General features: G+C 51.3%; 7 protein-coding genes across 7 annotated transcripts; 4 read left to right on the forward strand and 3 right to left on the reverse strand.

Annotated features, from left to right (window-relative positions):
- Positions 1–1080: 1080 nt before the first annotated feature.
- N7539_006046 (nuclear transport factor 2 family protein) lies at positions 1081–1470 on the reverse strand (the record flags this gene model as incomplete). Its single annotated transcript, XM_056935648.1, has 1 exon — positions 1081–1470. One exon carries the CDS (start codon positions 1468–1470, stop codon positions 1081–1083), a length of 390 nt encoding a protein of 129 aa, XP_056789116.1.
- Positions 1471–6582: 5112 nt separating this feature from the next.
- N7539_006047 (purine-nucleoside phosphorylase) lies at positions 6583–7851 on the forward strand (the record flags this gene model as incomplete). The annotated part of the gene is made up of 2 exons (XM_056935649.1): positions 6583–6711; positions 6778–7851. 2 exons carry the CDS (start codon positions 6583–6585, stop codon positions 7849–7851), a joined length of 1203 nt encoding a protein of 400 aa, XP_056789117.1.
- A 794-nt stretch (positions 7852–8645) lies between these two features.
- On the forward strand, positions 8646–9666 carry N7539_006048 (SDR family NAD(P)-dependent oxidoreductase; the record flags this gene model as incomplete). Its single annotated transcript, XM_056935650.1, has 2 exons — positions 8646–9005; positions 9106–9666. The coding sequence occupies 2 exons, from the start codon at positions 8646–8648 to the stop codon at positions 9664–9666; spliced, it is 921 nt and encodes a 306-aa protein (XP_056789118.1).
- A 1063-nt stretch (positions 9667–10729) lies between these two features.
- N7539_006049 (putative MFS transporter) lies at positions 10730–12377 on the forward strand (the record flags this gene model as incomplete). Its single annotated transcript, XM_056935651.1, has 2 exons — positions 10730–11054; positions 11119–12377. The coding sequence occupies 2 exons, from the start codon at positions 10730–10732 to the stop codon at positions 12375–12377; spliced, it is 1584 nt and encodes a 527-aa protein (XP_056789119.1).
- Positions 12378–12487: 110 nt separating this feature from the next.
- On the reverse strand, positions 12488–13719 carry N7539_006050 (zinc-dependent alcohol dehydrogenase family protein; the record flags this gene model as incomplete). The annotated part of the gene is made up of 3 exons (XM_056935652.1): positions 12488–12960; positions 13030–13476; positions 13581–13719. 3 exons carry the CDS (start codon positions 13717–13719, stop codon positions 12488–12490), a joined length of 1059 nt encoding a protein of 352 aa, XP_056789120.1.
- A 1299-nt stretch (positions 13720–15018) lies between these two features.
- On the forward strand, positions 15019–16333 carry N7539_006051 (uncharacterized protein; the record flags this gene model as incomplete). Its single annotated transcript, XM_056935653.1, has 3 exons — positions 15019–15091; positions 15170–15373; positions 15426–16333. The coding sequence occupies 3 exons, from the start codon at positions 15019–15021 to the stop codon at positions 16331–16333; spliced, it is 1185 nt and encodes a 394-aa protein (XP_056789121.1).
- Positions 16334–16958: 625 nt separating this feature from the next.
- Positions 16959–19529, reverse strand: N7539_006052 (LIM domain-containing protein; the record flags this gene model as incomplete). The annotated part of the gene is made up of 2 exons (XM_056935654.1): positions 16959–19144; positions 19223–19529. 2 exons carry the CDS (start codon positions 19527–19529, stop codon positions 16959–16961), a joined length of 2493 nt encoding a protein of 830 aa, XP_056789122.1.
- Positions 19530–21234: the final 1705 nt, after the last annotated feature.

A 21234-nucleotide genomic window follows, 5' to 3' on the forward strand; every position in this document is an offset into this window, starting at 1 on the left:
AGATGCCCAGGATCAACCATACATTGGGCTGCAGGTGGCCAATGTTCTTCGCCAGGCGGAACCACAGTACGCCCCCAAGTGGTGCATCTCTGTATTCTTCAATCGAGATAATTCGTTCACAATCTCCCAAATTTGGGTCTCAAAAGTACATGTATGGGCGAACGAGAGCATATGCATTTTGTGTTGACAATACGAGTGAGACGTCTCAGCGGGATTGGAACCCGAGTTATGAAATGACGGGCTTGATCGATCACGCTAGTGCCATGATCCAAGGGTAATTCAGCCCTATCATCGAGATGTTCTTAATGAAGAGAGTCGAGTGGATTGCGTGCTCTCGGGGATGTACGTTCGAGTAGGGGATCGTTCTCCATACCCACTTCACCAATTGAAATGTTGCCCCCTCCATCATGCTCAGTTTGTCCGTCCTCACGTAGGTCCAGTGGATCCCCTGATCTGAGAAAATATAGAGTAAGTACGGGCGCCCCTTACATTGTCAGCTGAGGAGGGGCAATATTGATGAACGGAGTGGCATTATTGAACAAACCATTGGATTATCAGGTGCAGCCTCGACAGCACGTCAGATTGTCGATCTAAATAGCAGCCAGAAAGCTCGATCGGGAATCACATGGCGAGTGGGGAAATCGAAAATTTGAAATTAGTAACTTTATCAGATAGCTGATCGCAATAAGATCTCCAACCAATTGGCAGGAGACAACAGGTGAGAGTGGCAAGCTGACAACGAATACGACTGACAGATGGCATCCGTTCAGATTCAGAGGTTGCGGAGAAAAAATAGGACGCGGGGAGACAAGAAATGTAAGAAGAAGAAAAAAAACTTCATGAAAAAGAAAAAGCCAAAGACAACTCCTCGTCTCCTTGTGGATATACTTCGGCACTCATTAAAATGTAGACAAAAAATCAAGCACAGGACAATAACGCTCGTGTGATCATGTCGCATGGTATCGTTGGATCGATCCCGTTCCCCGGTAATAAGAATGCTTGATCGTCCTCCTCCTTCTCCAACTCACGTTGCCCGTTCCAAACTGGGTCTCCTTCGACGCAAAAAGTTCACGGATCACATTACTGCAACGTCTCGGAGTGAGAGAACAAGGTCCATTCACCATCCGACCCCTGGCCCCAAGTCGAGGAGCATGTGGCGCGATATTCTCTCTTGCCACGAACGGCGCGAATCTTGTAAGTCACGGCACCGGCCATCAAGTCGATGATGATGACTTTGACATCGTCAAACTGGTACCCGTCGAAACGGTGGAAGGGAGGTGCCATGGCTTCACGGAATCGGTCCTTGTCCTTCATTGACAGGATCTCTGGCATTTGGGGAAACATGAGGACGCCCTCGGGGTTGGTGAGTTTCTCGACGGCGGGGCCGGGGTCGGCAGAAGTCAGGGCGGTCCAGAGGGCCTGCTCCTTAAGGGTCAGGTCCTCACGGATGCGATCGTACATGGACGGCATAACGGCGAATGTGAGAGGAGGTCAGGTGTTTGAATAGTTCAGAGTGGTCGTGAGCGGGTTTGGAGAGAAAGAGCTGCGATGCGGTGGTCAGGTCTGGCTCATTCAACCCAGTCCCCAAGAGCTGGTCGGACGAAGAAGGACTTACACCCGGGGTGGAAGACTCGGTCGCGCAGAGTATGTTATGACTCGGGGTAGTGTGGTGACAGTGATCAAGAGGAATTGGTTCAAGCGGAACAATACGATTATGTATTCAACTGGTTCTGCTCCTCCACCAGAGAAAAGCCTCTTGTGGTGTCTGCGCAACATAGATTAAAGTGACGTCAGGGGAGATGACGTTGGAACGAGGTGGTCAAGGGTACTTGGGATCACTCAGTAAATGAGTTGGACGGGAAGTCAGAGAGACCGAGCAGTACAGGAGATTGATATCTGCGACATCTGCGACCTTGAAGTTATTGTGAACCCGCTTCTCCTGCTACTGGTCAACCTCATCTCTCTGGGGCCTGGTGCGACCGTTGAATCCAGGGCAGCCTGGTCGTGGCTCGGACTTGCTGGTGTCAAGACGGAGTTCATCAACAGAACAACAGCCGACGCCTTACCACTAGTCCGTCTCACTTTTGCAGCGTTGACCTGATGGACAGAGTATTCGACTGCATCTTCCAGTGTTCAATCTCAATGACCCTGCTCTCCCGAGGCTACCCTGCCTCTGTAAGCCGAGTCTCCTTCGTCGATTCCCTTCCATCTATGAGTTGGACAGGTCTCGCCCGTTGGGAGATGCCGTCATGCTCCACTAAGTGGCCGAGCTTTTCTCCCCGTTGTGGCTTGAGCCCCGCGCGTCATCGGGGATTTTCATGACAGCCTGTCACAGCAGACTCAGAAGATCACAGTCCAGGCGGTCCACCGACTGAAGATTCAAGCCCACTGCTGCTGTCAGGTGCTATCAGATGTTCTCGACCCCTTATAGATGCAGAGTCCGTGTAGCCTTGGTCTTCGTCAAGGTCACGGCTAGCAGGTGTACAGAGTGACTAACACGTAGGCACATTACATTTAGTAGTAAGGTAGCACAGATCAACCTTTTACCTTCGTAAAGTGACCGCCTCAGGCTAAGCGGGTGGGCACCGCGACGCTCTGGCTCCAAATTGTGTATCTCTTGGCCTCAATTTATCCATCTTTGGAGCCCGACATCAAAATCTAGGAGCTCAAATAGTAAGTGCGAAGCCATATTGATTGGAGGAGGTTAGTCGTAAGTTACTACCTCCGGTTGTTTATTTGCGCGCGAGGACGATAGAGTAGTTGTGCCTTGGGCCCAAGGCCTCTCAAATCGACATCATGTGACTCCAAGACTTTTGTACCTGGCAACCTTTCGAACCCTAGACGGTTGACCGCCCGGAGCAATTATGTAATTACTTTGCCAGGTCCTCTCAGAGGATCTCAGGTTTTCTTTCTTCGGGGCGTTCCAGAATACAAGTCAGGTCCTCCGGGCAGTACACATGTTGCGTTGATGCGCTGGACACTGCGATGATCAATTGTACCCATCCATCTCCGAAAATTGACTCGATCTCGCTTGGAAGTTATAGAGATCCAGCACAGGCAGATCAGAACAATGACTTTGGTGGGGAAAGCCATAAGGTATTTGCTAGAGTTCAGCGCGGTACCTTATGACTCCGGGACTAGCATCACAACATCGAAACCATAACCGCTGAAGACTTCGGTTCTCAGGTGTAGCAGGCCGCTATCTTCCTCCGGTCGGTAACGTAATTCCCGGCCGTGTCGGTCACCCGGCCGTCCCGGTCACCCTACCATAGTTTAGAATTTCAAAATCGATTATTTCCATTAACACCCATAGAATTTGCTATTACTAACGATTCTTACATTAATTGATCCTATGCCCAATTACTCCACATCCACTATAGGTAGGAGGAGCCCTCCTAACCGGTTAACACGGCTGATCAGGCAGATCGACCTATTTATACGAATCAACCCTATTATCTTCCTCTGGCTGGTTTAGCTACGTAGCTAGCTATATAGCCTCTTTAATGGTTAAACCCTCTTCGCAGGGTATCTTCTTAGTTAACCGATTACGCTTTTTGACTATCTTCTTATTCGCTATACGTAAATTCGCGTTATCCTCTACCAGTAGTATACTACTATAAAGCGCTAGGTAGTAACCCTTAATAAGCTAGTCTAGTATGGTTTTTGATAGACTTAGTAGGCTATTTAACCGTCGCTTTAGTAGGTCTTTTAATATCGAAGCTTACTTAAATAGCTAAGTAGCGGTTCTAGGCGTTTTTGGTATAAATTAGCTAGATCTACTACTTAGCCGGCTATTTAGTAGTATTAGAGTTTATAGAGAGATATTAAGCTTATTAAGTACTCTCTCGGTATCTAATAGTACTAGACTACTAGCTACGAAGCTATTTTTAATAGTAGGATTAGTTAATTAGAAGGCTTCTAGCTATACGTACTAGTAATCTACTAAGAAATCGTGCTTATCGATATAGTTATATCCTCTACGCGTAAGATCGCTAACGAAGTAACTATACACGCGCTTAACTACTATAAAATACCTAATATCTAGTAGTTATAGTAGATATAATAAATACGTAGGTATATAAAGAGGTATAATATTATTATCCGCGTAGATTCGATCGAATTAAGGCGTAAGATAGCTACTATAGCTATTAAGAATTAGTAGCCGAAACCGGCTATATACGCGCGAATTTGTTAACAGGATAAATAGCTTTTATAGCTAGCGTAGGCTAATCTTATCGGTAGTCTAACCGTTAGTAGAGACCTCGATTCGCTAGTCTTTCGGTAGGTTTTCGTTAAACTATCCTATAATAGCTACTTTACCTTTAAAGACTATATACGGCGGTAGTAAATAGCTATCTACACAGATTACTTCGATAGTAGTAACCTATTCGCGATTTCCTAGTTATAGAAGAGACCTCCGACTATAGTATTTAGCTCTTATAACTACTTTCTGCGAAGATATAAGGCCTATTATAAAGCCTATCTTATTTGTTACGGCGTAGCCGAACAAGTTGCGATACCATACTATATATACCGGACTCTGGGCAGTATCCGCAACTGCGGATATTAGTGATCTTTTATGGTCTTGTTGGTTAGTGTCCGCCCAGAACGCTTCCGTAACAAAATATCCGCAGTTACCGGTCTAAGGTCTTAGGTTCGAATCGCGGATGATTCGAGTCTGCGACCGGGGGGCTGACAAGAAATACTAAGGACGGCTAGGTTACCTACCCGTTCCCTGGTTTACGCTTGGGGGTCTACGGTATTGCGTATGGCTGATACCCGCAGAGTGCGGATGCCGCGAGTTATGCGAAGGGGTTTTCGGTATACCCAAAAACCGGGGTCCCACGTTGAAACTAGAGATCGAAAGGATCCTAGGCGTGAGGGCACACCTCAGGGAAAGAGGAGTATAGTTGTTACGGCGTAGCCGAACAAGTTGCGATACCATACTATATATACCGGACTCTGGGCAGTATCCGCAACTGCGGATATTAGTGATCTTTTATGGTCTTGTTGGTTAGTGTCCGCCCAGAACGCTTCCGTAACATTATTAAAGTTATAGATATCCTTTAGTTATATACCGTTCTCGTTAATTATACTTTATATAGTCGCGAACTACTACCGAATTAATTTCGGATCTTCGTTTAGGGCTCTTTAGTAATCGTATCTTCGCGAGAAGCATATACGAAGCTCAGGGCGGTAGTTAATAAAGATTAATAGCTAATTCTTTTTAACGGTAGGCAGAGGGTAGCTACTGCGTATAGTAAGAAGGATATTAGCTATTTCTCCTATAGTTACTAGCCTAGGCGCTACTCTACGTATATCTATAGAGAGAATCTATTCAGTAAGCGAATCCTCTTCTAATTAGGTTAATTTATAGCCTATAGGGCGAGAATCGACGCGGCAAACCACCCCTTTAGCGCGGTCGATCAGTGTTGACTTCGGGATTTCGTATAGGATAGCCGCTACGCGGAGAGATTTGACGCGGCCATTTTTTAGGTCGGAAAGGGCTAATAAGATCCTGCCCTCTTAACTAGCTAATTTATGGCTAGATTCAGTGCGAATTGGTGGCATGGTAGGTGGTTGAATTAGGTATGTTGGTAGAAAGACGCGATTTTAGAGAGGGTGACCGGGACGGCCGGGTGACCGACACGGCCGGGAATTACGTTATGGGCCGGGACAGCCGCTTCAAGCTGACGTGCCTAAGGTTACGGGCCGAAGTTCGAACTGGGCCGAACTGAAAGTGGAAGAAGGCCTTTGGCGCTAATCACGATTAAGCGGCACGACGCGGATGCGCCGATGCTTAGGGTTTCCTCTTCTGGAGGGAAGGACCCTAGCGAGCTCACCTCCCTCATATGGGATTGCTGCAATTGATAATTTGATACACACTGACGCAGTTCCCGGCAGTCTCTCTCACTCGGAACTTGGGATCCATATTCAAGAATGGCATCGGGCAGACAGGGCAGTCTGACAAGAAAAAAGCAAGCCTCAAATCTTCATGCTCTCGTCCACAGAACAACCTTAGTGTTACCTCCACACTCATCCCTCGACGCTGGCGGCCGCTGCGCCTTCCACATGTATGCACACTTCACTAATCCTATCCACTCGTACCGTGCCCCCAAAGCCTTCACCCTCTGCCACCGGGCGAATCTGAATGATTTCGGTCATTTGTCGTATTCGAATGACTGATCAGCTCGGTCTGCTCGCTCCGATTAAAGTTCGTTTTAGGTGGAGCTGGGTCGAGTTGCTGGAGCTCATCCGACGATATGCCAATCATGCCGCTATCGCGGTGAGGCTCCACCGAACATTATCAGGAACTGCCGCTGATCGCTCCTCAATCGAGAGCAGGCACGATCCGCTTGGGAAAAATTTCATGGATGCGGCCGACGGGCCGCAGATACCACGCAGGTCTTGTTGAGGGACCATGACTCAATTGAAATCCCATCGTCGTCAGTCGGGTCCTTGTCGGTTACCGTCATTCGCTCCGACAACTATAAGAGAGCGCGGTCCCTCTCCGTCACGAAGCATTGCGAATTGTTTGGACAGGAGTGTGGTCTGATTGAATCCCCTCGATTGCCTCTCAACATGCCGTCCCTACAGAAGTTTGTAACTTCTCTTTTGCTGGCTGGAAGTGTGTTGGGTGCACAAGTCACTGCCAAGCAGTTCTCCCACCATGACGAGAAGATCACGCCCAAGGTCTTCATTGTCTCGATGGTATGTTTCATGGGCAAAAGGTGGCTGTAGAGAACCATCGCTGACATGTCTGCCCTCATCTGACAGTTCGAACCGGAAGCCAAGGCGTGGTGGAACATTCCTGAGTTTAACCTGCTAGCCCACAACATCACCATTCCCGGTCTCTCCCCGCTCTACCCCGACATTCACTGCACGGAAGACCATGAGGTCTGCCAGCTGATCACCGGAGAGTCGGAGATCAACGCCGCGGCCACCGTCAACACTGTCGCCTTCTCCCCGGTCTTTGACTTGAAGAAGACCTACTTCCTTGTGGCGGGAATCGCCGGTGTCAGTCCCAAGCGTGCCACCCTTGGATCGGCTACTTTTGCTCGCTATGCAGTCCAAGTAGCTCTGCAGTATCAGATCGACATCCGTGAATTGCCCAGTAACTATTCAACCAGCTACATTCCCTACGGCCGAGTCTTCCCTGGCAAATATCCGACCACCATCTACGGCACCGAGGTCTTCGAGGTCAACGCGGCCCTCCGTACAGTCGCCGCGAACTTCGCCCGTCAGGCTACTCTTGCCGACTCTGCAACTGCCCAGGCTTACCGTGCTCACTATGGCAATGGCACCGGAGAGTACAAGGCTGCCACCCTGGCGCCCGGCATCGTTGAATGCGACACTGCCACCTCAGACGTCTACTACAGTGGCAATCTTCTGGCCACCGCGTTCGAGAACACCTCCAAGCTCCTCACCAACGGCACCGGGGACTATTGCTCCTCTGCACAGGAAGACAACGCCACGCTTGAAGTCCTCCTCCGAGCCGCGTCTCACGAGCTGGCCGACTTTGCTCGAATCATCGTCATGCGGACTGCATCCGATTTTGATAGACCCTACCCCGGTGCCTCAGCCGCGTACAACTTGCTCCTAGCAAACCAAGGTGGCTTTGAGCCCGCCTTGGAGAATATCTACCGCGCCGGCATCAAAGTGGTGCAGGGTATCCTCAATGACTGGAATACGACCTTTGCCGAAGGTGTGAAGCCTACCAACTACATTGGTGATATCTTTGGTACTTTGGGAGGCGAGCCTGACTTTGGGCCGGGTACTGCGCAAGCTTTGGCGGGCAGTGGAGCTTACAAGAAGCGGAGCTTGGAGGGTCGTTCTCGCCGACGTGGTTGACGACGTCTCCTCCAGATCGGGGATGGGAGTAGCAATATAGGAGGTACTATAAAAGTTTATAGAGGTATGGATAGATTGTAAGACCATTTCTTATCAAATAAAGAAGATCCATGTTTTGACACACCCGTTTCAAGCCATGGTATGACTTCTCAGGCTTGGTTTCACAGTCCCTCGGCGAGATGTGAGGAGTTCAAGCTATAAAGGTCTCAGTACTTTGTGCTCAGGGAAAGTGTAGCGGGCTTTATCCTGTAACGGAATGACGGATCATAGTCAACGAATTTAGAGGTGCGCGGGCCTTTGCAATATTTTGTAGAGGCGGAGGTTGAATAACGTTGGTAAGGAGTTCGTCTTTCGAGAGCGCTGTAGAGGCTTGGTAATTGTTGGATAGCACGGCCTTCCCTTGTGATGGACTCTCAGTACTCACTGGCTGAGCGCTTGCATAGGTCATTCCTACGGATGTGCATAAGCCGCCTTTTCTGGGCACTTTGTTCAATTTTGTGCCCTTATCGCACAATTCTATTTGCATCGGAGCGACGAACCGATTATCCAAAGGGACACAAAGGGCATTGGCCAAGATGAGTCCAAGCCTTCGGCCCACTATCTCCGGCTAAAATCCGTGATGACATCGACATGAGCGTCTGCCCGTTCAGTTGTGTTGGCGCGGGGGCCCTCCCATCTCCTCCAATTCTCCAATAAAGCCCCCGCTTTCGGCACAGACGATTGAAGTGAGCCTTCAGTCAATCGATCAAACACCAGCAGACACACTCACCTCTGTATTTGCATCCAATCTCACCATGACTTCCGTCATTCAAGATCAGAAGACGGCATTAATCACCGGCGCAGCATCCGGCGTGGGATTCGCCATTGCGAGGCTCTGCCGTAGTAAAGGCATGCACCTCGCGCTAATGGACATTGACCAAACCAATCTGGTCAAGGCCAAGACTTTGCTCCACGATCTCAATCCTCACCTTCTGACGGAAGCATATGTGATTGATGTTGCGGATGCCGAGATCTGGAAAGCCACGGCTCAGCAGATTGCGAAGCTCTTCCCATCCATCGACCTAGTGGTGCTGAATGCAGGGAGAGGATATAAAGCACAGGATCAAGGGAAAGACAAGCTACGCCCCTGGCTGGATGGCAGCTATTGGCAAAAGGTATGTTGGACCCTCTGCGAAATTTCCTCGTCTACTCCTTTTTCGCTCTCTGTTTCCCTTACTCTTGAATCGCGCTGCTTAGACTAATACCTTTCTCAAGACCTTTGACACCAATGTTCGCGGGCCACTAAACGGGCTTGAAGCCCTGCTACCCTTACTTCGCACCGCGGAATCAACATCACCCAAAGCGATCGTCATCACCGGCTCCAAACAGGGCATCACCAACCCTCCTGGCGGCGGCAACCCCGCTTACAATGCCTCCAAGGCAGCGATCAAGAGTATCGCCGAGCATCTCGCCCACGATCTACGCTCGGATCCAGCCACCGCGCACATCACTGCTCATCTGTTGATTCCCGGTTGGACATGGACAGGGCTGATGGGTAACGTGGGACCGACCGAGGAAAAGGACGTGCAGAAGCCCGCAGGCGCTTGGTTCCCCAGTCAAGTGGCGGAAGAGCTCTTGAAAGGACTGGAGACTGGGACATTCTACATCATCTGTCCCGACGGCGAGACCAGTCGCGCTCAGGATCAGGCTCGGATGAAATGGGCCTGCGAGGATGTAATTGAGGGACGTTCAGCGCTGTCTCGTTGGGATGAGAAGTGGAAGTCTCAGGCGGCCGAGTCGATTGAAGCTGATGCAAACTCGCGAGGATCATCGTAGATCTAGAAATGCCAATGTTGTGCAAGAGTCTAGGTGGCCTCTTCCGGGACGGGGCAAGTTTCTTCTCCCCGTTGCCTGCTGAGTATGGTTTATGTAGGTCCAGTACAACCTCAACTTGGGTCATTGTCGCTTCTAACTCGAGCTCAATTACAACCTTCGAGGCTGAAAAGCTACCAACATGACGCGTCAAACGCTCGTTGTAGACGCACTCACTAGATACGTTTCCAAGCCATGATCGCAGCCCAATTCCCAAAGAAGATCGCCGTCTGGAGCACACGTGCTTATCCCCCGTTGTGCTGCCGGAAATGGAAATGAGTCGTCAACTCCTCCAGGTGCAGCACTCAACCACCCCTCGCCGCGTGGGCGAGGAATGCGCCTCCTGGGTGACTGGAAATATGGGCTGATGCTTTTTACTGCTTAAACGGAATGATTACGGCAGCATTCAACATGATGATCTTCTTCTCAATATCCTCGTCAGAATCGAACGACAAGACCGACTATCCGCCAACTGTAACCCTTCCTCTCTGTCCAGTTCCGACTTCCCACCGTCAGCTGGATGCAACCGTCCAGCAGAAGATCGGCAGCCCCCGCTTTTCCCCCCCCCCACAAGCTTCGACAACAACTCGGCTTCCTTCTTCCGCGCAGCTGAACCACTTCATGGCAGTCAATCTCTTGCCTCTAAACCTCATGCGGAGAAAACACAGGGAGGGGTCACATCGACCGTGCCAGTAATGCAACGCTCTGCTTATCGGTTCACTTGGAGGAGTGGGGGGAACTGGCAAGAGCAAAGGGTGTCATAGACATGACCTCTTGATTAAAAGCACCATGGCTCTCGGGGGAGATTGGGACGTCCTTTCGCCTTTGTAAAGACGGCGATGCGTGGTGATACTTGCCTTTCTAAACATCGATTCGACCGATTCGACCGATTCTCTTCGGTTTGGGAAGCTAGAACTGCAGGCTGTCTTCGAAGGCTGTTCCAGCGTCCTGCTTGTTGTCTATGGATCGTGTCACTGGATCACTCGCTCCAAGAACGATGAATCGCGAACATCATAACCAATCACCGATGGAAGAGACTACAAAGTCAGGAGCTCGGGGCTCGGTGGAAGAGCCCGACAAATTACATGGATACCCTTCGGTACCAGGGGCGGTGGATGAAGTCGCCTATGTGGTGGATCATGAGGCTGAACGGCGTCTTTGTCGTCGATTCGATTTTCGACTGCTTCCTATTCTCGCAACCATGTGTGAGTGTGATATGACTTTGCCGGCGGACTGCACGACCCAGCTCGGTTTTGTGGAAAGGACCGTTATTGACGACGGCTATGCAGATCTGTTCAACGCCCTCGACAAGGGCAATCTGGGCAATGCTAAAACAGACCATATGACCGAAGGTAATGATCTCTTCTTCAAGTTGACCGTGGTGACCCTGCTGATACGTTTTTTTTTTTTTTTCAGATTTGCATTTCCAACCGAATCAATACAATCTTCTGCTCTCCATCTTCTTCGTGCCGTTTGTGATCTTCGCGCCGCCAATCGCCATGATAGGCAAAAGGTTGAGTCCGGCTCGAGTCTTGCCTATCCTGATGTTCTCATTTGGCTGTTTTACGCTCCTCTCGGCGGCAGCACAGAACTTCAGCGGTCTATTCGCCCTGCGTTGGTTCTTGGGCATGTCAGAGGCAGCCTTCTTCCCACTGGTCATCTATTACTTGACCACGTTCTACCGTCGAGGCGAGCTGGCTCGCCGATTGGCCGTCTTCTATGCAGCCGCCAACATTGCAAATGCTTTCTCTGGCTTGATTGCATTCGGCGTCTTCCAGTTGAAGGGATCGAGTATTCCGAACTGGCGATATCTTTTTATCATTGAGGGCGGCGTGACCGTCATCTTTGCTATCTTCGCATTCTTCACTCTACCGAGGAGTGCAGCCGAGGCTCGGTTCCTATCCGAGGAGGAAAAAGCTCTGGCCTTCCATCGAATCCAGGTGGACTCTAGCGCCGTGGTGAACGAGATATTTCGCTTCCGGGAGGCACTTGCCATCTTCAAGCATCCGACTGCCTACGTCTTCCTTCTCATCGAAATATGCTTGGGCGTACCTTTGCAAGGCGTCGCCCTCTTCATGCCGCAAATCATCGCTCGGCTAGGCTATCCGACCGTCAAGACCAACTTATACACTGTCGCTCCTAATGTGACGGGAGCTGTGATGTTGCTCGTTCTCGCATTTTGCTCCGACTACACTCGACTACGGTCTCCATTCATCGTTCTCGGCTTCTTGTTCACTTTCACCGGCTTTATCATCTACGCGTCCATCAACGACGTACAAAAGCAGATCCATGTGGCCTACTTTGCGACCTTTATGATGACCTGGGGGACGTCGGCACCCTCGGTCCTTCTCAGTACCTGGTACAATAACAACATCGCTCACGAGGGCCGCCGCGTTCTGTTGACCAGTATCGGCGTGCCACTGGCCAATCTAATGGGTCTTGTCAGTAGCAATGTCTTCTTGGAGAAAGATGCACCAAAGTACATGCGCGCATTGATCACAGTTTCCGCCTTTGGAGCCACGGGTGCCTGTCTTGCGGGACTTTTGGGGTTGTATATGTGGTTCGACAATAAACGACGCGATCGCCGGGAGGGCGTTAGGCTGAGAGCGAGGGATATCCCTACGGAGCGTATGCGCAACGGGCCATCTTCGGAAGAGTTCCGCTGGTTCTTGTGAAAGGTGGACAATCATGAGAAACTTTCGTGCCGAGGAAGTGTGCGTTCAATCGTGCTTCTTTTGTCCATTACACAGCTAGTGTACATTCATTGTAGATGGCCGAGTCTAATCTACGCCTGGATCTTGATCACAACCTTTCCGAAGTGACTGCCGCTCTCCAAGAACTTGAATGCCTCCTTGGCCTCGGCAAAGGAAAAGACCCGATTGACCACAGGCTGCACCTGATGCTTCTCGTAGAACCGGATCATCTCTTCGAACCGATCCTTGGGCCCGTTGATGATGCCCTTGAGAGTGACGTTTCGGCGCAACGCCAGAAGGTTGACATTCATGCGGTCATCCGCGGGATCCGTCTTGCCAGACACGTAGCCGATACAGTCGATCAGACCACCGAACGCAATGCAGTCGAAACTCTTGCGCAAAGTCTGTGCACCACCGGTCTCGAGAATGATATCCGCGCCGTGGTTCTGGGTGTATTCCATCACTTTTTCTTCCCAGTTGGGGGTGGTACGGTAGTTGATGGTGAAGTCGGCGCCGAGCTTCTTTGCTTGCTCCAACTTGTCATCCGAGGAGGAGGTAATAATCGCTAGAGAATTAGACACGGTCAGCATGCCCCCCCGCAAACCTCTTCTTTCTCGGAAAGATCCCGACTCACCCTTGGCACCAGACGCCTTGGCAATCTGTAATCCGGAAATTGCAACCCCTCCAGTGCCCTGAAGGAGCACGTATTCACCCTCACCACCGCTCTGGTTCATTGGTCGCATTCCATTGATAGACATCCACGCCGTCACAGCCGCAATGGGCAGAGTAGCCGCCTCCTCGTCAGACATGTAGCTCGGGGCCTTCACGAGGCTGTAATCGGGGAAGACGCGGTGAGTGGCCAGCACTCCGTTCCTGGGGAGACCCATACTTCCTGCCATCTCCTTCTCGGTGACTTGGCCGGTCTGGTGCTCGGGGAGGAAGGTGGACAGAACGCGATCTCCCTTGACCCAGCGGGTGACACCAGATCCGACTGAGACGACGACACCGCACATGTCCGAGCATGGGACGATCGTCACATTTTGCTCGGCGGTCTTGTGGTGCTTGTATTCTCCCTTGGTGACTATGATGGAATCAAGGTCAGTGTTTCTCTTTTGTTTTCTCAAAGTCCAGCGTATCTGGTGATCTGTGCATAAAGTTGCATTTGCGGGGGTCATTTTGTCCCACCTTCCACATCACGATAGTTCAATGAGACCGCATGTATCTTCACAAGAACCTCGCCAGCGCCGGGCGACGCCATGGGCACCTCGGTCTGACGAAGGCTGTCCAAGCCCTCGAGGGGAGTGATCCACTGCTGAATTGACATTTTGTATGCTTTCCGAGTTACTCGACGATATGATGTTCGAACAAGGCGGATAATTAAAGTTCTGACCGATTTGATTTATAGAATCGCGCAAATTGATCAGTGATGTCATGCACGGGTGGCAGCTAGTCAGATTCGGACTTGGATTCTTCGGTTCGGAGACTTCCAGATCTTGTTCATGAGTCAGCACTGCGGCAGTCTCCCGACCGATTGCTCCAGTTTCAGGAACGCTAGACAAGAAGGTACAACTTCCGACTATACATAATTACATACGCCATACGGTCCTCTATATGATGGTGTGATCATACATCGTATTAGGTATTACTGTGAGTGTGCGCTGAAATCTGCAACCTTGGAAGGTGCGTTACTCTCAATCTGCAATGACGATTTCTACAGTGTGTGGCTTCATCACTCCTCTCTCTCGAGGTACGTAAGTTCATATGGCGATCATGCAGTAGAAACGTTTACCATACAACAAGCTTGTAGTTACCTACATATGCTGTGTCAGTGGGTCACTGTGTTGTACGTGATTTTCTGTACGTCCAGGCATCCTATTCCTTGGTCCTTCGGCTTCCTTCTATTTTGTTTCTTTTTATGGGTCGACCGGGCAAATGACCCAATTCGGTAATTTTTGCGGATCAGCTGGCGGAGACAAGGAAAGGTGGATGGGTTATGGACTCTTGATCCTCGATTCAAGCTAGGTATGATGGACCCTGGACCCTGGACCCTGGACATTAGACAGTGGACAGTGGCACCGACTTGGCACTTGAAGAGAGTAACCGTACGGCAGGAACGCGCACGAGTCAGTTGACCTTGGCGCAAACATTATTCTTATCCAAATCGATGATGCCGATCCATGGTCTTCACACTAGATGATGTGACTTGGCCCTTTCAACCGCGTACATCAGCAAACACGTCGACACCTCAGAAGCATGAGTGGAATGCCGGCGATATAGTCAAGTACTACAGTACTGGCTCTTAGAGTTAATACGCATCACCTGAGGGGCATGACTAAGAGCACACGGTTATTGTGCTGTTGCCCGCGGGGTTCTCTCCATGTGACGCAGTCCCAATTCATGACACGTGGGTCCTAAACTCCGCCAATCTCCGCTCCACCCGGTCCCCCAGTTCACAAATCAAGAGACGGAGATGATGTTGTTCAGGCCGACCAGGCAGCCTACGATTGGTATTTAGGCGGCCGGTCCATCTTTTAATAATGAAAAGCTGGTCGTATATATCCCTCAAGATCTCTTTCACCTTCCCACACTCTCTTCAACCGTCACCCTCACTCCTTTGCCCAAAATGAACGGTAGCCAGACAACATTGGCAGTTCCTCGCTCCGAGGCCGATCTTCCCGCTAGTTCCCTGTCTACGGGTATGCAATGGTCCCCTTGTCACATACGCAGGAGTATAGCGGGAGCTAACGAATGCTGGAATTTATCCCGGACTCAAGAAGAACTTGTCGGATCGTCTTCATCTCCAAGTAAACTAAAAGGCTCCGTGTCTCTCCCACAGACCATATCACACCGTGGATATAAGGGCAAATTCCCCGAAAACACCCTCGCCGCAGTGAAAGGCGCTACAGAGGCAGGTACAGATGCGTTAGAGATTGATCTACACCTCTCGAGGGATGCACAGATTGTTCTCTCACATGTGAGTGTCGTCCCCGATATGAAAATTCGTAATACCATATGCTTTGACTAACTCAGTCGTGATCCTTGTTTACTCCGTGAAGGACCCAACCTTGCAGCGATGCTATGGCGTCAAGAAGAAGATTGGCGATTGTGACTGGGCATACCTCAAGACTCTTCGCACGGTACAGGTGCCACATGAACCTATGCCCAGGCTAGCAGAGATCCTGGAGTATATCAATCAGCCTGAAAAGGAACATATCTGGGTACTTTTGGATATCAAAGTAAGTAGCGGCACCGCGGCCTCTGCAGCCTCTTCGCCTCGAAGCAAGTATACCCGGAGACGACCTACTAACTCACGTTTCCATAAGGTCACCAATGATCCAGACATGATCATGCGCCGTATTGCTGAAATCATCTCCTCCATCCCAGCTTCCTCTTCATCAGGTTCTTCTCGGCCTTGGCACGAGCGCATCGTGCTCGGCTTCTGGTCAGGCGACTACATCCCCCTGCGCAACAAATATCTCCCCAACTTCCCCATGGCCCTAATCTGCTTCGATTTCAAATACGCCCGCAAATTTCTGCACGTCGAAGATCTAGCCTACAACGTGAACCAAAGCGTTCTCATGGGCCCATTAGGCTGGGGATTCCTCGACGATGTCCGTGCCGCCCAGCGGCAGATCTACTTGTGGACTGTCAACGCGCCCAATCTCATGCGGTGGGGCATTCGACACGGCGTGGACGGGGTGATTACGGACGACCCCGCTCTGTTTCGAAAGGTCTGCGAGGCGTGGGAGAGAGAACATGGAGGTAGAGATGGGGCGGACACGGCCGTGGAGTTACGGACCGATCGTCTCAGCATGGGACAGAGGGTGAAGATTGTGCTGACGGCGGTGCTGGTGGTGATGTTCGGATGGATGATAAAGCGGAGGATATCGAAGAGGATGAAGAGTGTTCATCGTACTGGCGGGCAAAAGGGAGCATGATGGACGCCTACCTACATGATGATGATGCTTGATGAGCTTGATGAGTAATGATCATGTCTGTGCCCGATAAATCCCTACTTGTCGCCAGTGGATGGAGCCTTCCACTCGAGAACCTACTTATGACACAATCCCCGAATATATCAGCGCATGCTTCACAAGATGAGTCCAGATCAAGGTGCTCGCTGTTCCAGAATTGACTGGGGAAAAGTTCATTGTATAAAACAAGATGACATTGCAGTAAATGGATGGAACAATCTCAATAAACTGAGGGCGATCTTGCTACGTGATGCCGCTATTCAAAAGAGTAAAGCAGTGGATCACGCAAAGTGCCTGCAGCATTGATCCAGACGATGATAGAAAAGCAGGCTATCATCAAAATGAATTATGAATAAGACTAACACCGTGTAGTGAAGGTGGGGGGTATAAGGTAATCTATCAAACGAATGGCAGACGAAAGACGGCGGCAAGAGACGCCGCAATCAATAAATATATGAGGAATGCAACATCAAATCAGGCGCTTGACAATGTCAACGGTGGGCATCAACGTATCGCTTCAAAATAAAAATAAAAAAACAAGCACAATTCGGGTTGAGTAAATCAAGATCATGCTGCGCATGTTCTTCGTTCAGGTCATCATGAGTTTGGTGGTTCGTCGTTCTGGAAACCGCCTGGCACCACCCGAAGAATAGCGAGGACCGGGTCGAAGACCTCCATTACTTGGGGTTGGGGAGGGAGGCGGGCGGTATCCTGCAGGAGGAGGGGGATATGGACGCCCATTGGGGGCTAATGGAGGCCCGCCAGGTGATCGACGACGAGCACCAGGACCTGGGGGTCCAGGTGGTCTCAACGAGCCGGGAGCACCAGGCCCGCCACCATGTGGTGGTCCCATGGGTCCCGAATGTCCAGGCGGAGGGCGATAGTAGGAATTGGCGGCGCGTCGGGCATCCTGTTCGCAGTAGACTTCGCCGTTCCATTCGAAATAATCACCCTTGAGTAAGACCCGACAAGTTCGGCATTGCAGACACTCGGGGTGGAAGCGTCGTCGTTCCAGACGACTGCCGTTGTGTTCTACGGTTTCCAGGTATTGACCTTCAATTCCATGGTGACAGGTGGAGCAGAGGGATCCATTGCGCTCGTGGTAATGTTGAGCACAATAAGGTCGATTGTTCAAGACGTAAAATTCGGCAGACGGGAAGGGCGAGTGACAGTCAAAACAGACAAAACATCCACGATGATATCGCCCGGTCAAACGACCGTCTGACGATGATATGGACTTTCCAGTGATGGGTTCACCGCAACCTTTGCAGTCTCCTTTGGGCCGGGCTCCGGAACGAGTTGGAGGACGACTGATAGGCTCCGTCGCAGACCTTTGCATTGGTCGAAAATGGGGCACAGGCTCGTGAAATTCATTTTGCGAAGACTGTGGCTTTGCCTCGTGGTTAGGTAAAGGTTCAGTAGATGGCAACTGACAGAAAGCCTCCGTGGCTTGCGGGGGTTTGATGGATCGTGGCGCTTGTGTAGGCGAGGGTGAGGGCAACTGTGATGGCTGCTCCGCAAGTTTTTGTATCCCTGACTGCTGTGATAGTAGCGAGCCCTCACGCTTCTCATCGATCAGTGAGAGACTGCCCTGACCAATTGCGGGATCAGTCGGCGAATCAGGGCTGAAGAAGACGGCAGGAATTCGAGGAATCTCGTCCAAGGTGTCTCGAGGACGACCTGGCATTTCCACAATGGTCTGTCGGGTCCGCGCCGGAAGATCCTCCACCAGACTGCTCAGGTTGAGCGGATCAGAGTTCTTCTCCCGATTCAAGCTCGTATCGGAGGGCAGGCTGGACATGGAACTTCCGCTTGAGCTTCCTGTGCGTGCGCCCGAAGACTCGTATTCAGAGGCCGTAGATTCTTCCCGCGTGAACCCTGAAGGATCATCAAAGCCCATGGCCCGTGCGAATTCCGTGATAGATGTGGCGCTCTCGCTCGTTGCTTCAGATGCCTTACGAGGGAAATTGGCATTGATATTCAGTTCTGTATCGGCTAGATCCAGTCGGTTGGTGCTGTGACTAGAGGACAATGAGGTATGTTGGCGACTCTGCTTGGTAACCTCGGTCTGCTCATGCTTTTTCAACGATGGTTCGAGCTGAGTGGGTCTGACTGTACTCGGATCGATCCCGAAATCGAACCCACTGTAGGAATTGCCTCGTTCCGAGCGGGCGATAGGAGTCCGGTTAATTTCAGATTTAGAGTCGTTTCCAAGCGAAGCTTGATTCGGTGTGCGCAGGGGCGCTGGCGGAAGAGGCGGCGTGTCATTGATAAAGGAGCGTAGGCCTCGGGAAATACTCTGGGTCGATGACCTCGAGGCCGATGATCTTGTCGTCGACTCTCCATGACGCGTGCTTCCAAGCGAACTACGATAGCTACTCTGACTCGCAATCGATTCACCCCGACCGTGGCCCTGTTGACCCAGTTCCGCCTGAGGGGGCAGCGGGCTCGGGGGAAGCTGCACGTTTTCGGGAACCACATTAAGTCCTGGGCGCGGGGACGGAGCCGAGGCGATTCGAGCTGAAGTCCGGAGCGAAATATCGTTCTTCAATGAAGGTGTTCCCACAAGAGCCGGAGGGCGACTGCCGGGCATTGGAAAAGAGAAGACCGTGTCTTGGTCCAGCGTGGGCTCATCCTCGGGAGACGAGCGAGGATTTGATTCCACTGACTGAGACATGGGTGATCGAGGCGCGTCATGAATTGAAAGCGGCGAGGGAAGATGCGAACCAGTACTACTAGCTGGCGTAGTAAGAGTCGATTGAAGGAAAGGGCGATCTGAATCGAAACAGTCAGTCAGTCTCCGTCAAAACAGACCGCATACTGCAGTCATCAAGCATCTACATCGAGACATACTGGCGATCGACGGGTCGATGCGAGGGGGTGCTCCCAATCGACTTGATCTACTACCAATAACCACCTTCAAGTGATCCGGAGTCTCCAAGCCTGCCGACGGTGGAGGAGAAGGGAGTCTGGTCGCATCTGATGTGGCATTGGAAGTCTTCGGGCTGATCATGTTGGATGGGGGTGATCCCATTGCCGTCACCGGTGTCTTCTGCTCACTCGGGGTGCACACATGGTCTCCCATGGCCGAAATCTCGACATTCTGCCCGCAATTCGAACATTTGATCTTGGGCAAAAAGCCCAGGTCCATGGATGTCATTTCTGTTGGTGATTCAGAGGATCTGGACCGCGGAGGATGTCATTTGTATTGGGCTTAGGGCTGATGTGCCCTTGTTTCTCTGGACCCAGGTGCCCCTTCTTCCTCGATCACCAGAGATCACAATCCTCGATGGATTTTTGATTTAACCGATTGGTGACCCGCACGTCTCCAGTTGCACAGGGGAATAATGTGTCAGACTAGAGGAAACTATGGCAAACAATGGCCGTTCGTGGGGGAAGAGAAGGAGGAGAGGAGCGCTGGAGTAACGAATTCCAGAATGAATCAGGAATCACACATCTGAGGATCGACCCCCGGGCCTCAAGGTTCCTTCGACCATATGTAGGGCCACCAGGCCCCATGTCGGAATTCTCCAGCGAGGTCGATTGCGGGCATGTCTCACGGGTCCATCGCCCCAAAGTTCAATCCACGCGAAGCTCCATTGAGAAAGCGCCCGGGCCCCGTGCAGCGCCGCTAGCGCGTAGCGTCTCCAGTGCGGATGCGGGATTCGTCAGTCGAGGCCATGGAGAGAAGTTTTACGGTTCAGGGGTTGGCCAATGCCCGGTGCGCTTGTTGCCCAGGCATCAACATCGAGGCCGTAGAGTTGGTTTCATCCATGAAGATGCTCGGTCGCGGGAGCAGGATGGTTATGGACCATGTCAAGCAATAAGCGGTCTGAATTAAGGGGAACCTCTTGCATTTGGTGGCTACGACCTTATCCATCGTCTCCCATGGCGCTGGGACGGAGTAGGACGAGAGGCACACAGTCACACACTCTCGGCTTGTCTCCGTGGGTCTTGGATATGCCGCCCTGTGTATAACAATCGTCAGAGACTCTTGTTCTCTCTCTCTCTCTCTCTCTCTCTCTCTCTCTCTCTCTCTCTCTCGTGTGTAACTGTCTCCCTCCATTGTGCCTGCGTCATCTGGGTCATCCGAGCCATTGCCAGGGGTTGAACATCTGTCAAGACGGTGATCGGCTCCAGAATTTGAGTTCATTCAGGGGGAGGCGGAAGAGAAGTGGAGCCCGAGCGTAGTCGTCGTCTGCTCATTCGGGAAGGGAGTACGGCTCGCCAGTCGGTCAGACTCGGAGGAACGTGACTGGGGCATTCTGCCGTCCGACTCGTGCACTCAAGGATCTCTCGTCCGCCAAGATGGAACACGACTCTACTCACGGCATTGAGCATTCACATCTTACAACGGAGGGAGCGAAGCGGGCGTTGGCATTGACTAGTGTATCACTTCCGATGGTCGCTTATTCTCATTCGCTCGGCACGCTGTTTTCTAGATTATTAGGTCCCTGTCCTACCAGGTCTACTGAGTAGCTATAAACATATGTCATCACCATCAATGGAGGTGGCTGGATATGTGATTGGGATCAACGGTTCCCTTCTCTCGCACAAGGAACCAGAGCGGGTTGGAAGGCGCGTCTCCATCTCCATCATCGACCCTTCTAGTTACTGTCTTTGTCCCGACGACCATGGATCCTTACTTCTTGTCAAAACACACTGGGCTTGGCCAATGCTACCTCAAATCACAGGAGATGTCGATCACATTATTATCATCATCATCAGCTGCGGAGACGCTTCGGTTGAATTGGCCAGGTGGGGCCCTTGTCTGCTGCGGCCCACGAGGTCAAGATCTGCGATGCAACTGCCGTCATAAGCCCGTGGTCAAGGCTATCTGGTCCATGCTGAGAATGAATCGGATC

Source organism: Penicillium diatomitis (genome assembly GCF_028827545.1).
Source record: "Penicillium diatomitis strain IBT 30728 chromosome Unknown utg000007l_segment0_segment0, whole genome shotgun sequence".
Taxonomy (NCBI): Eukaryota; Fungi; Ascomycota; class Eurotiomycetes; order Eurotiales; family Aspergillaceae; genus Penicillium; species Penicillium diatomitis.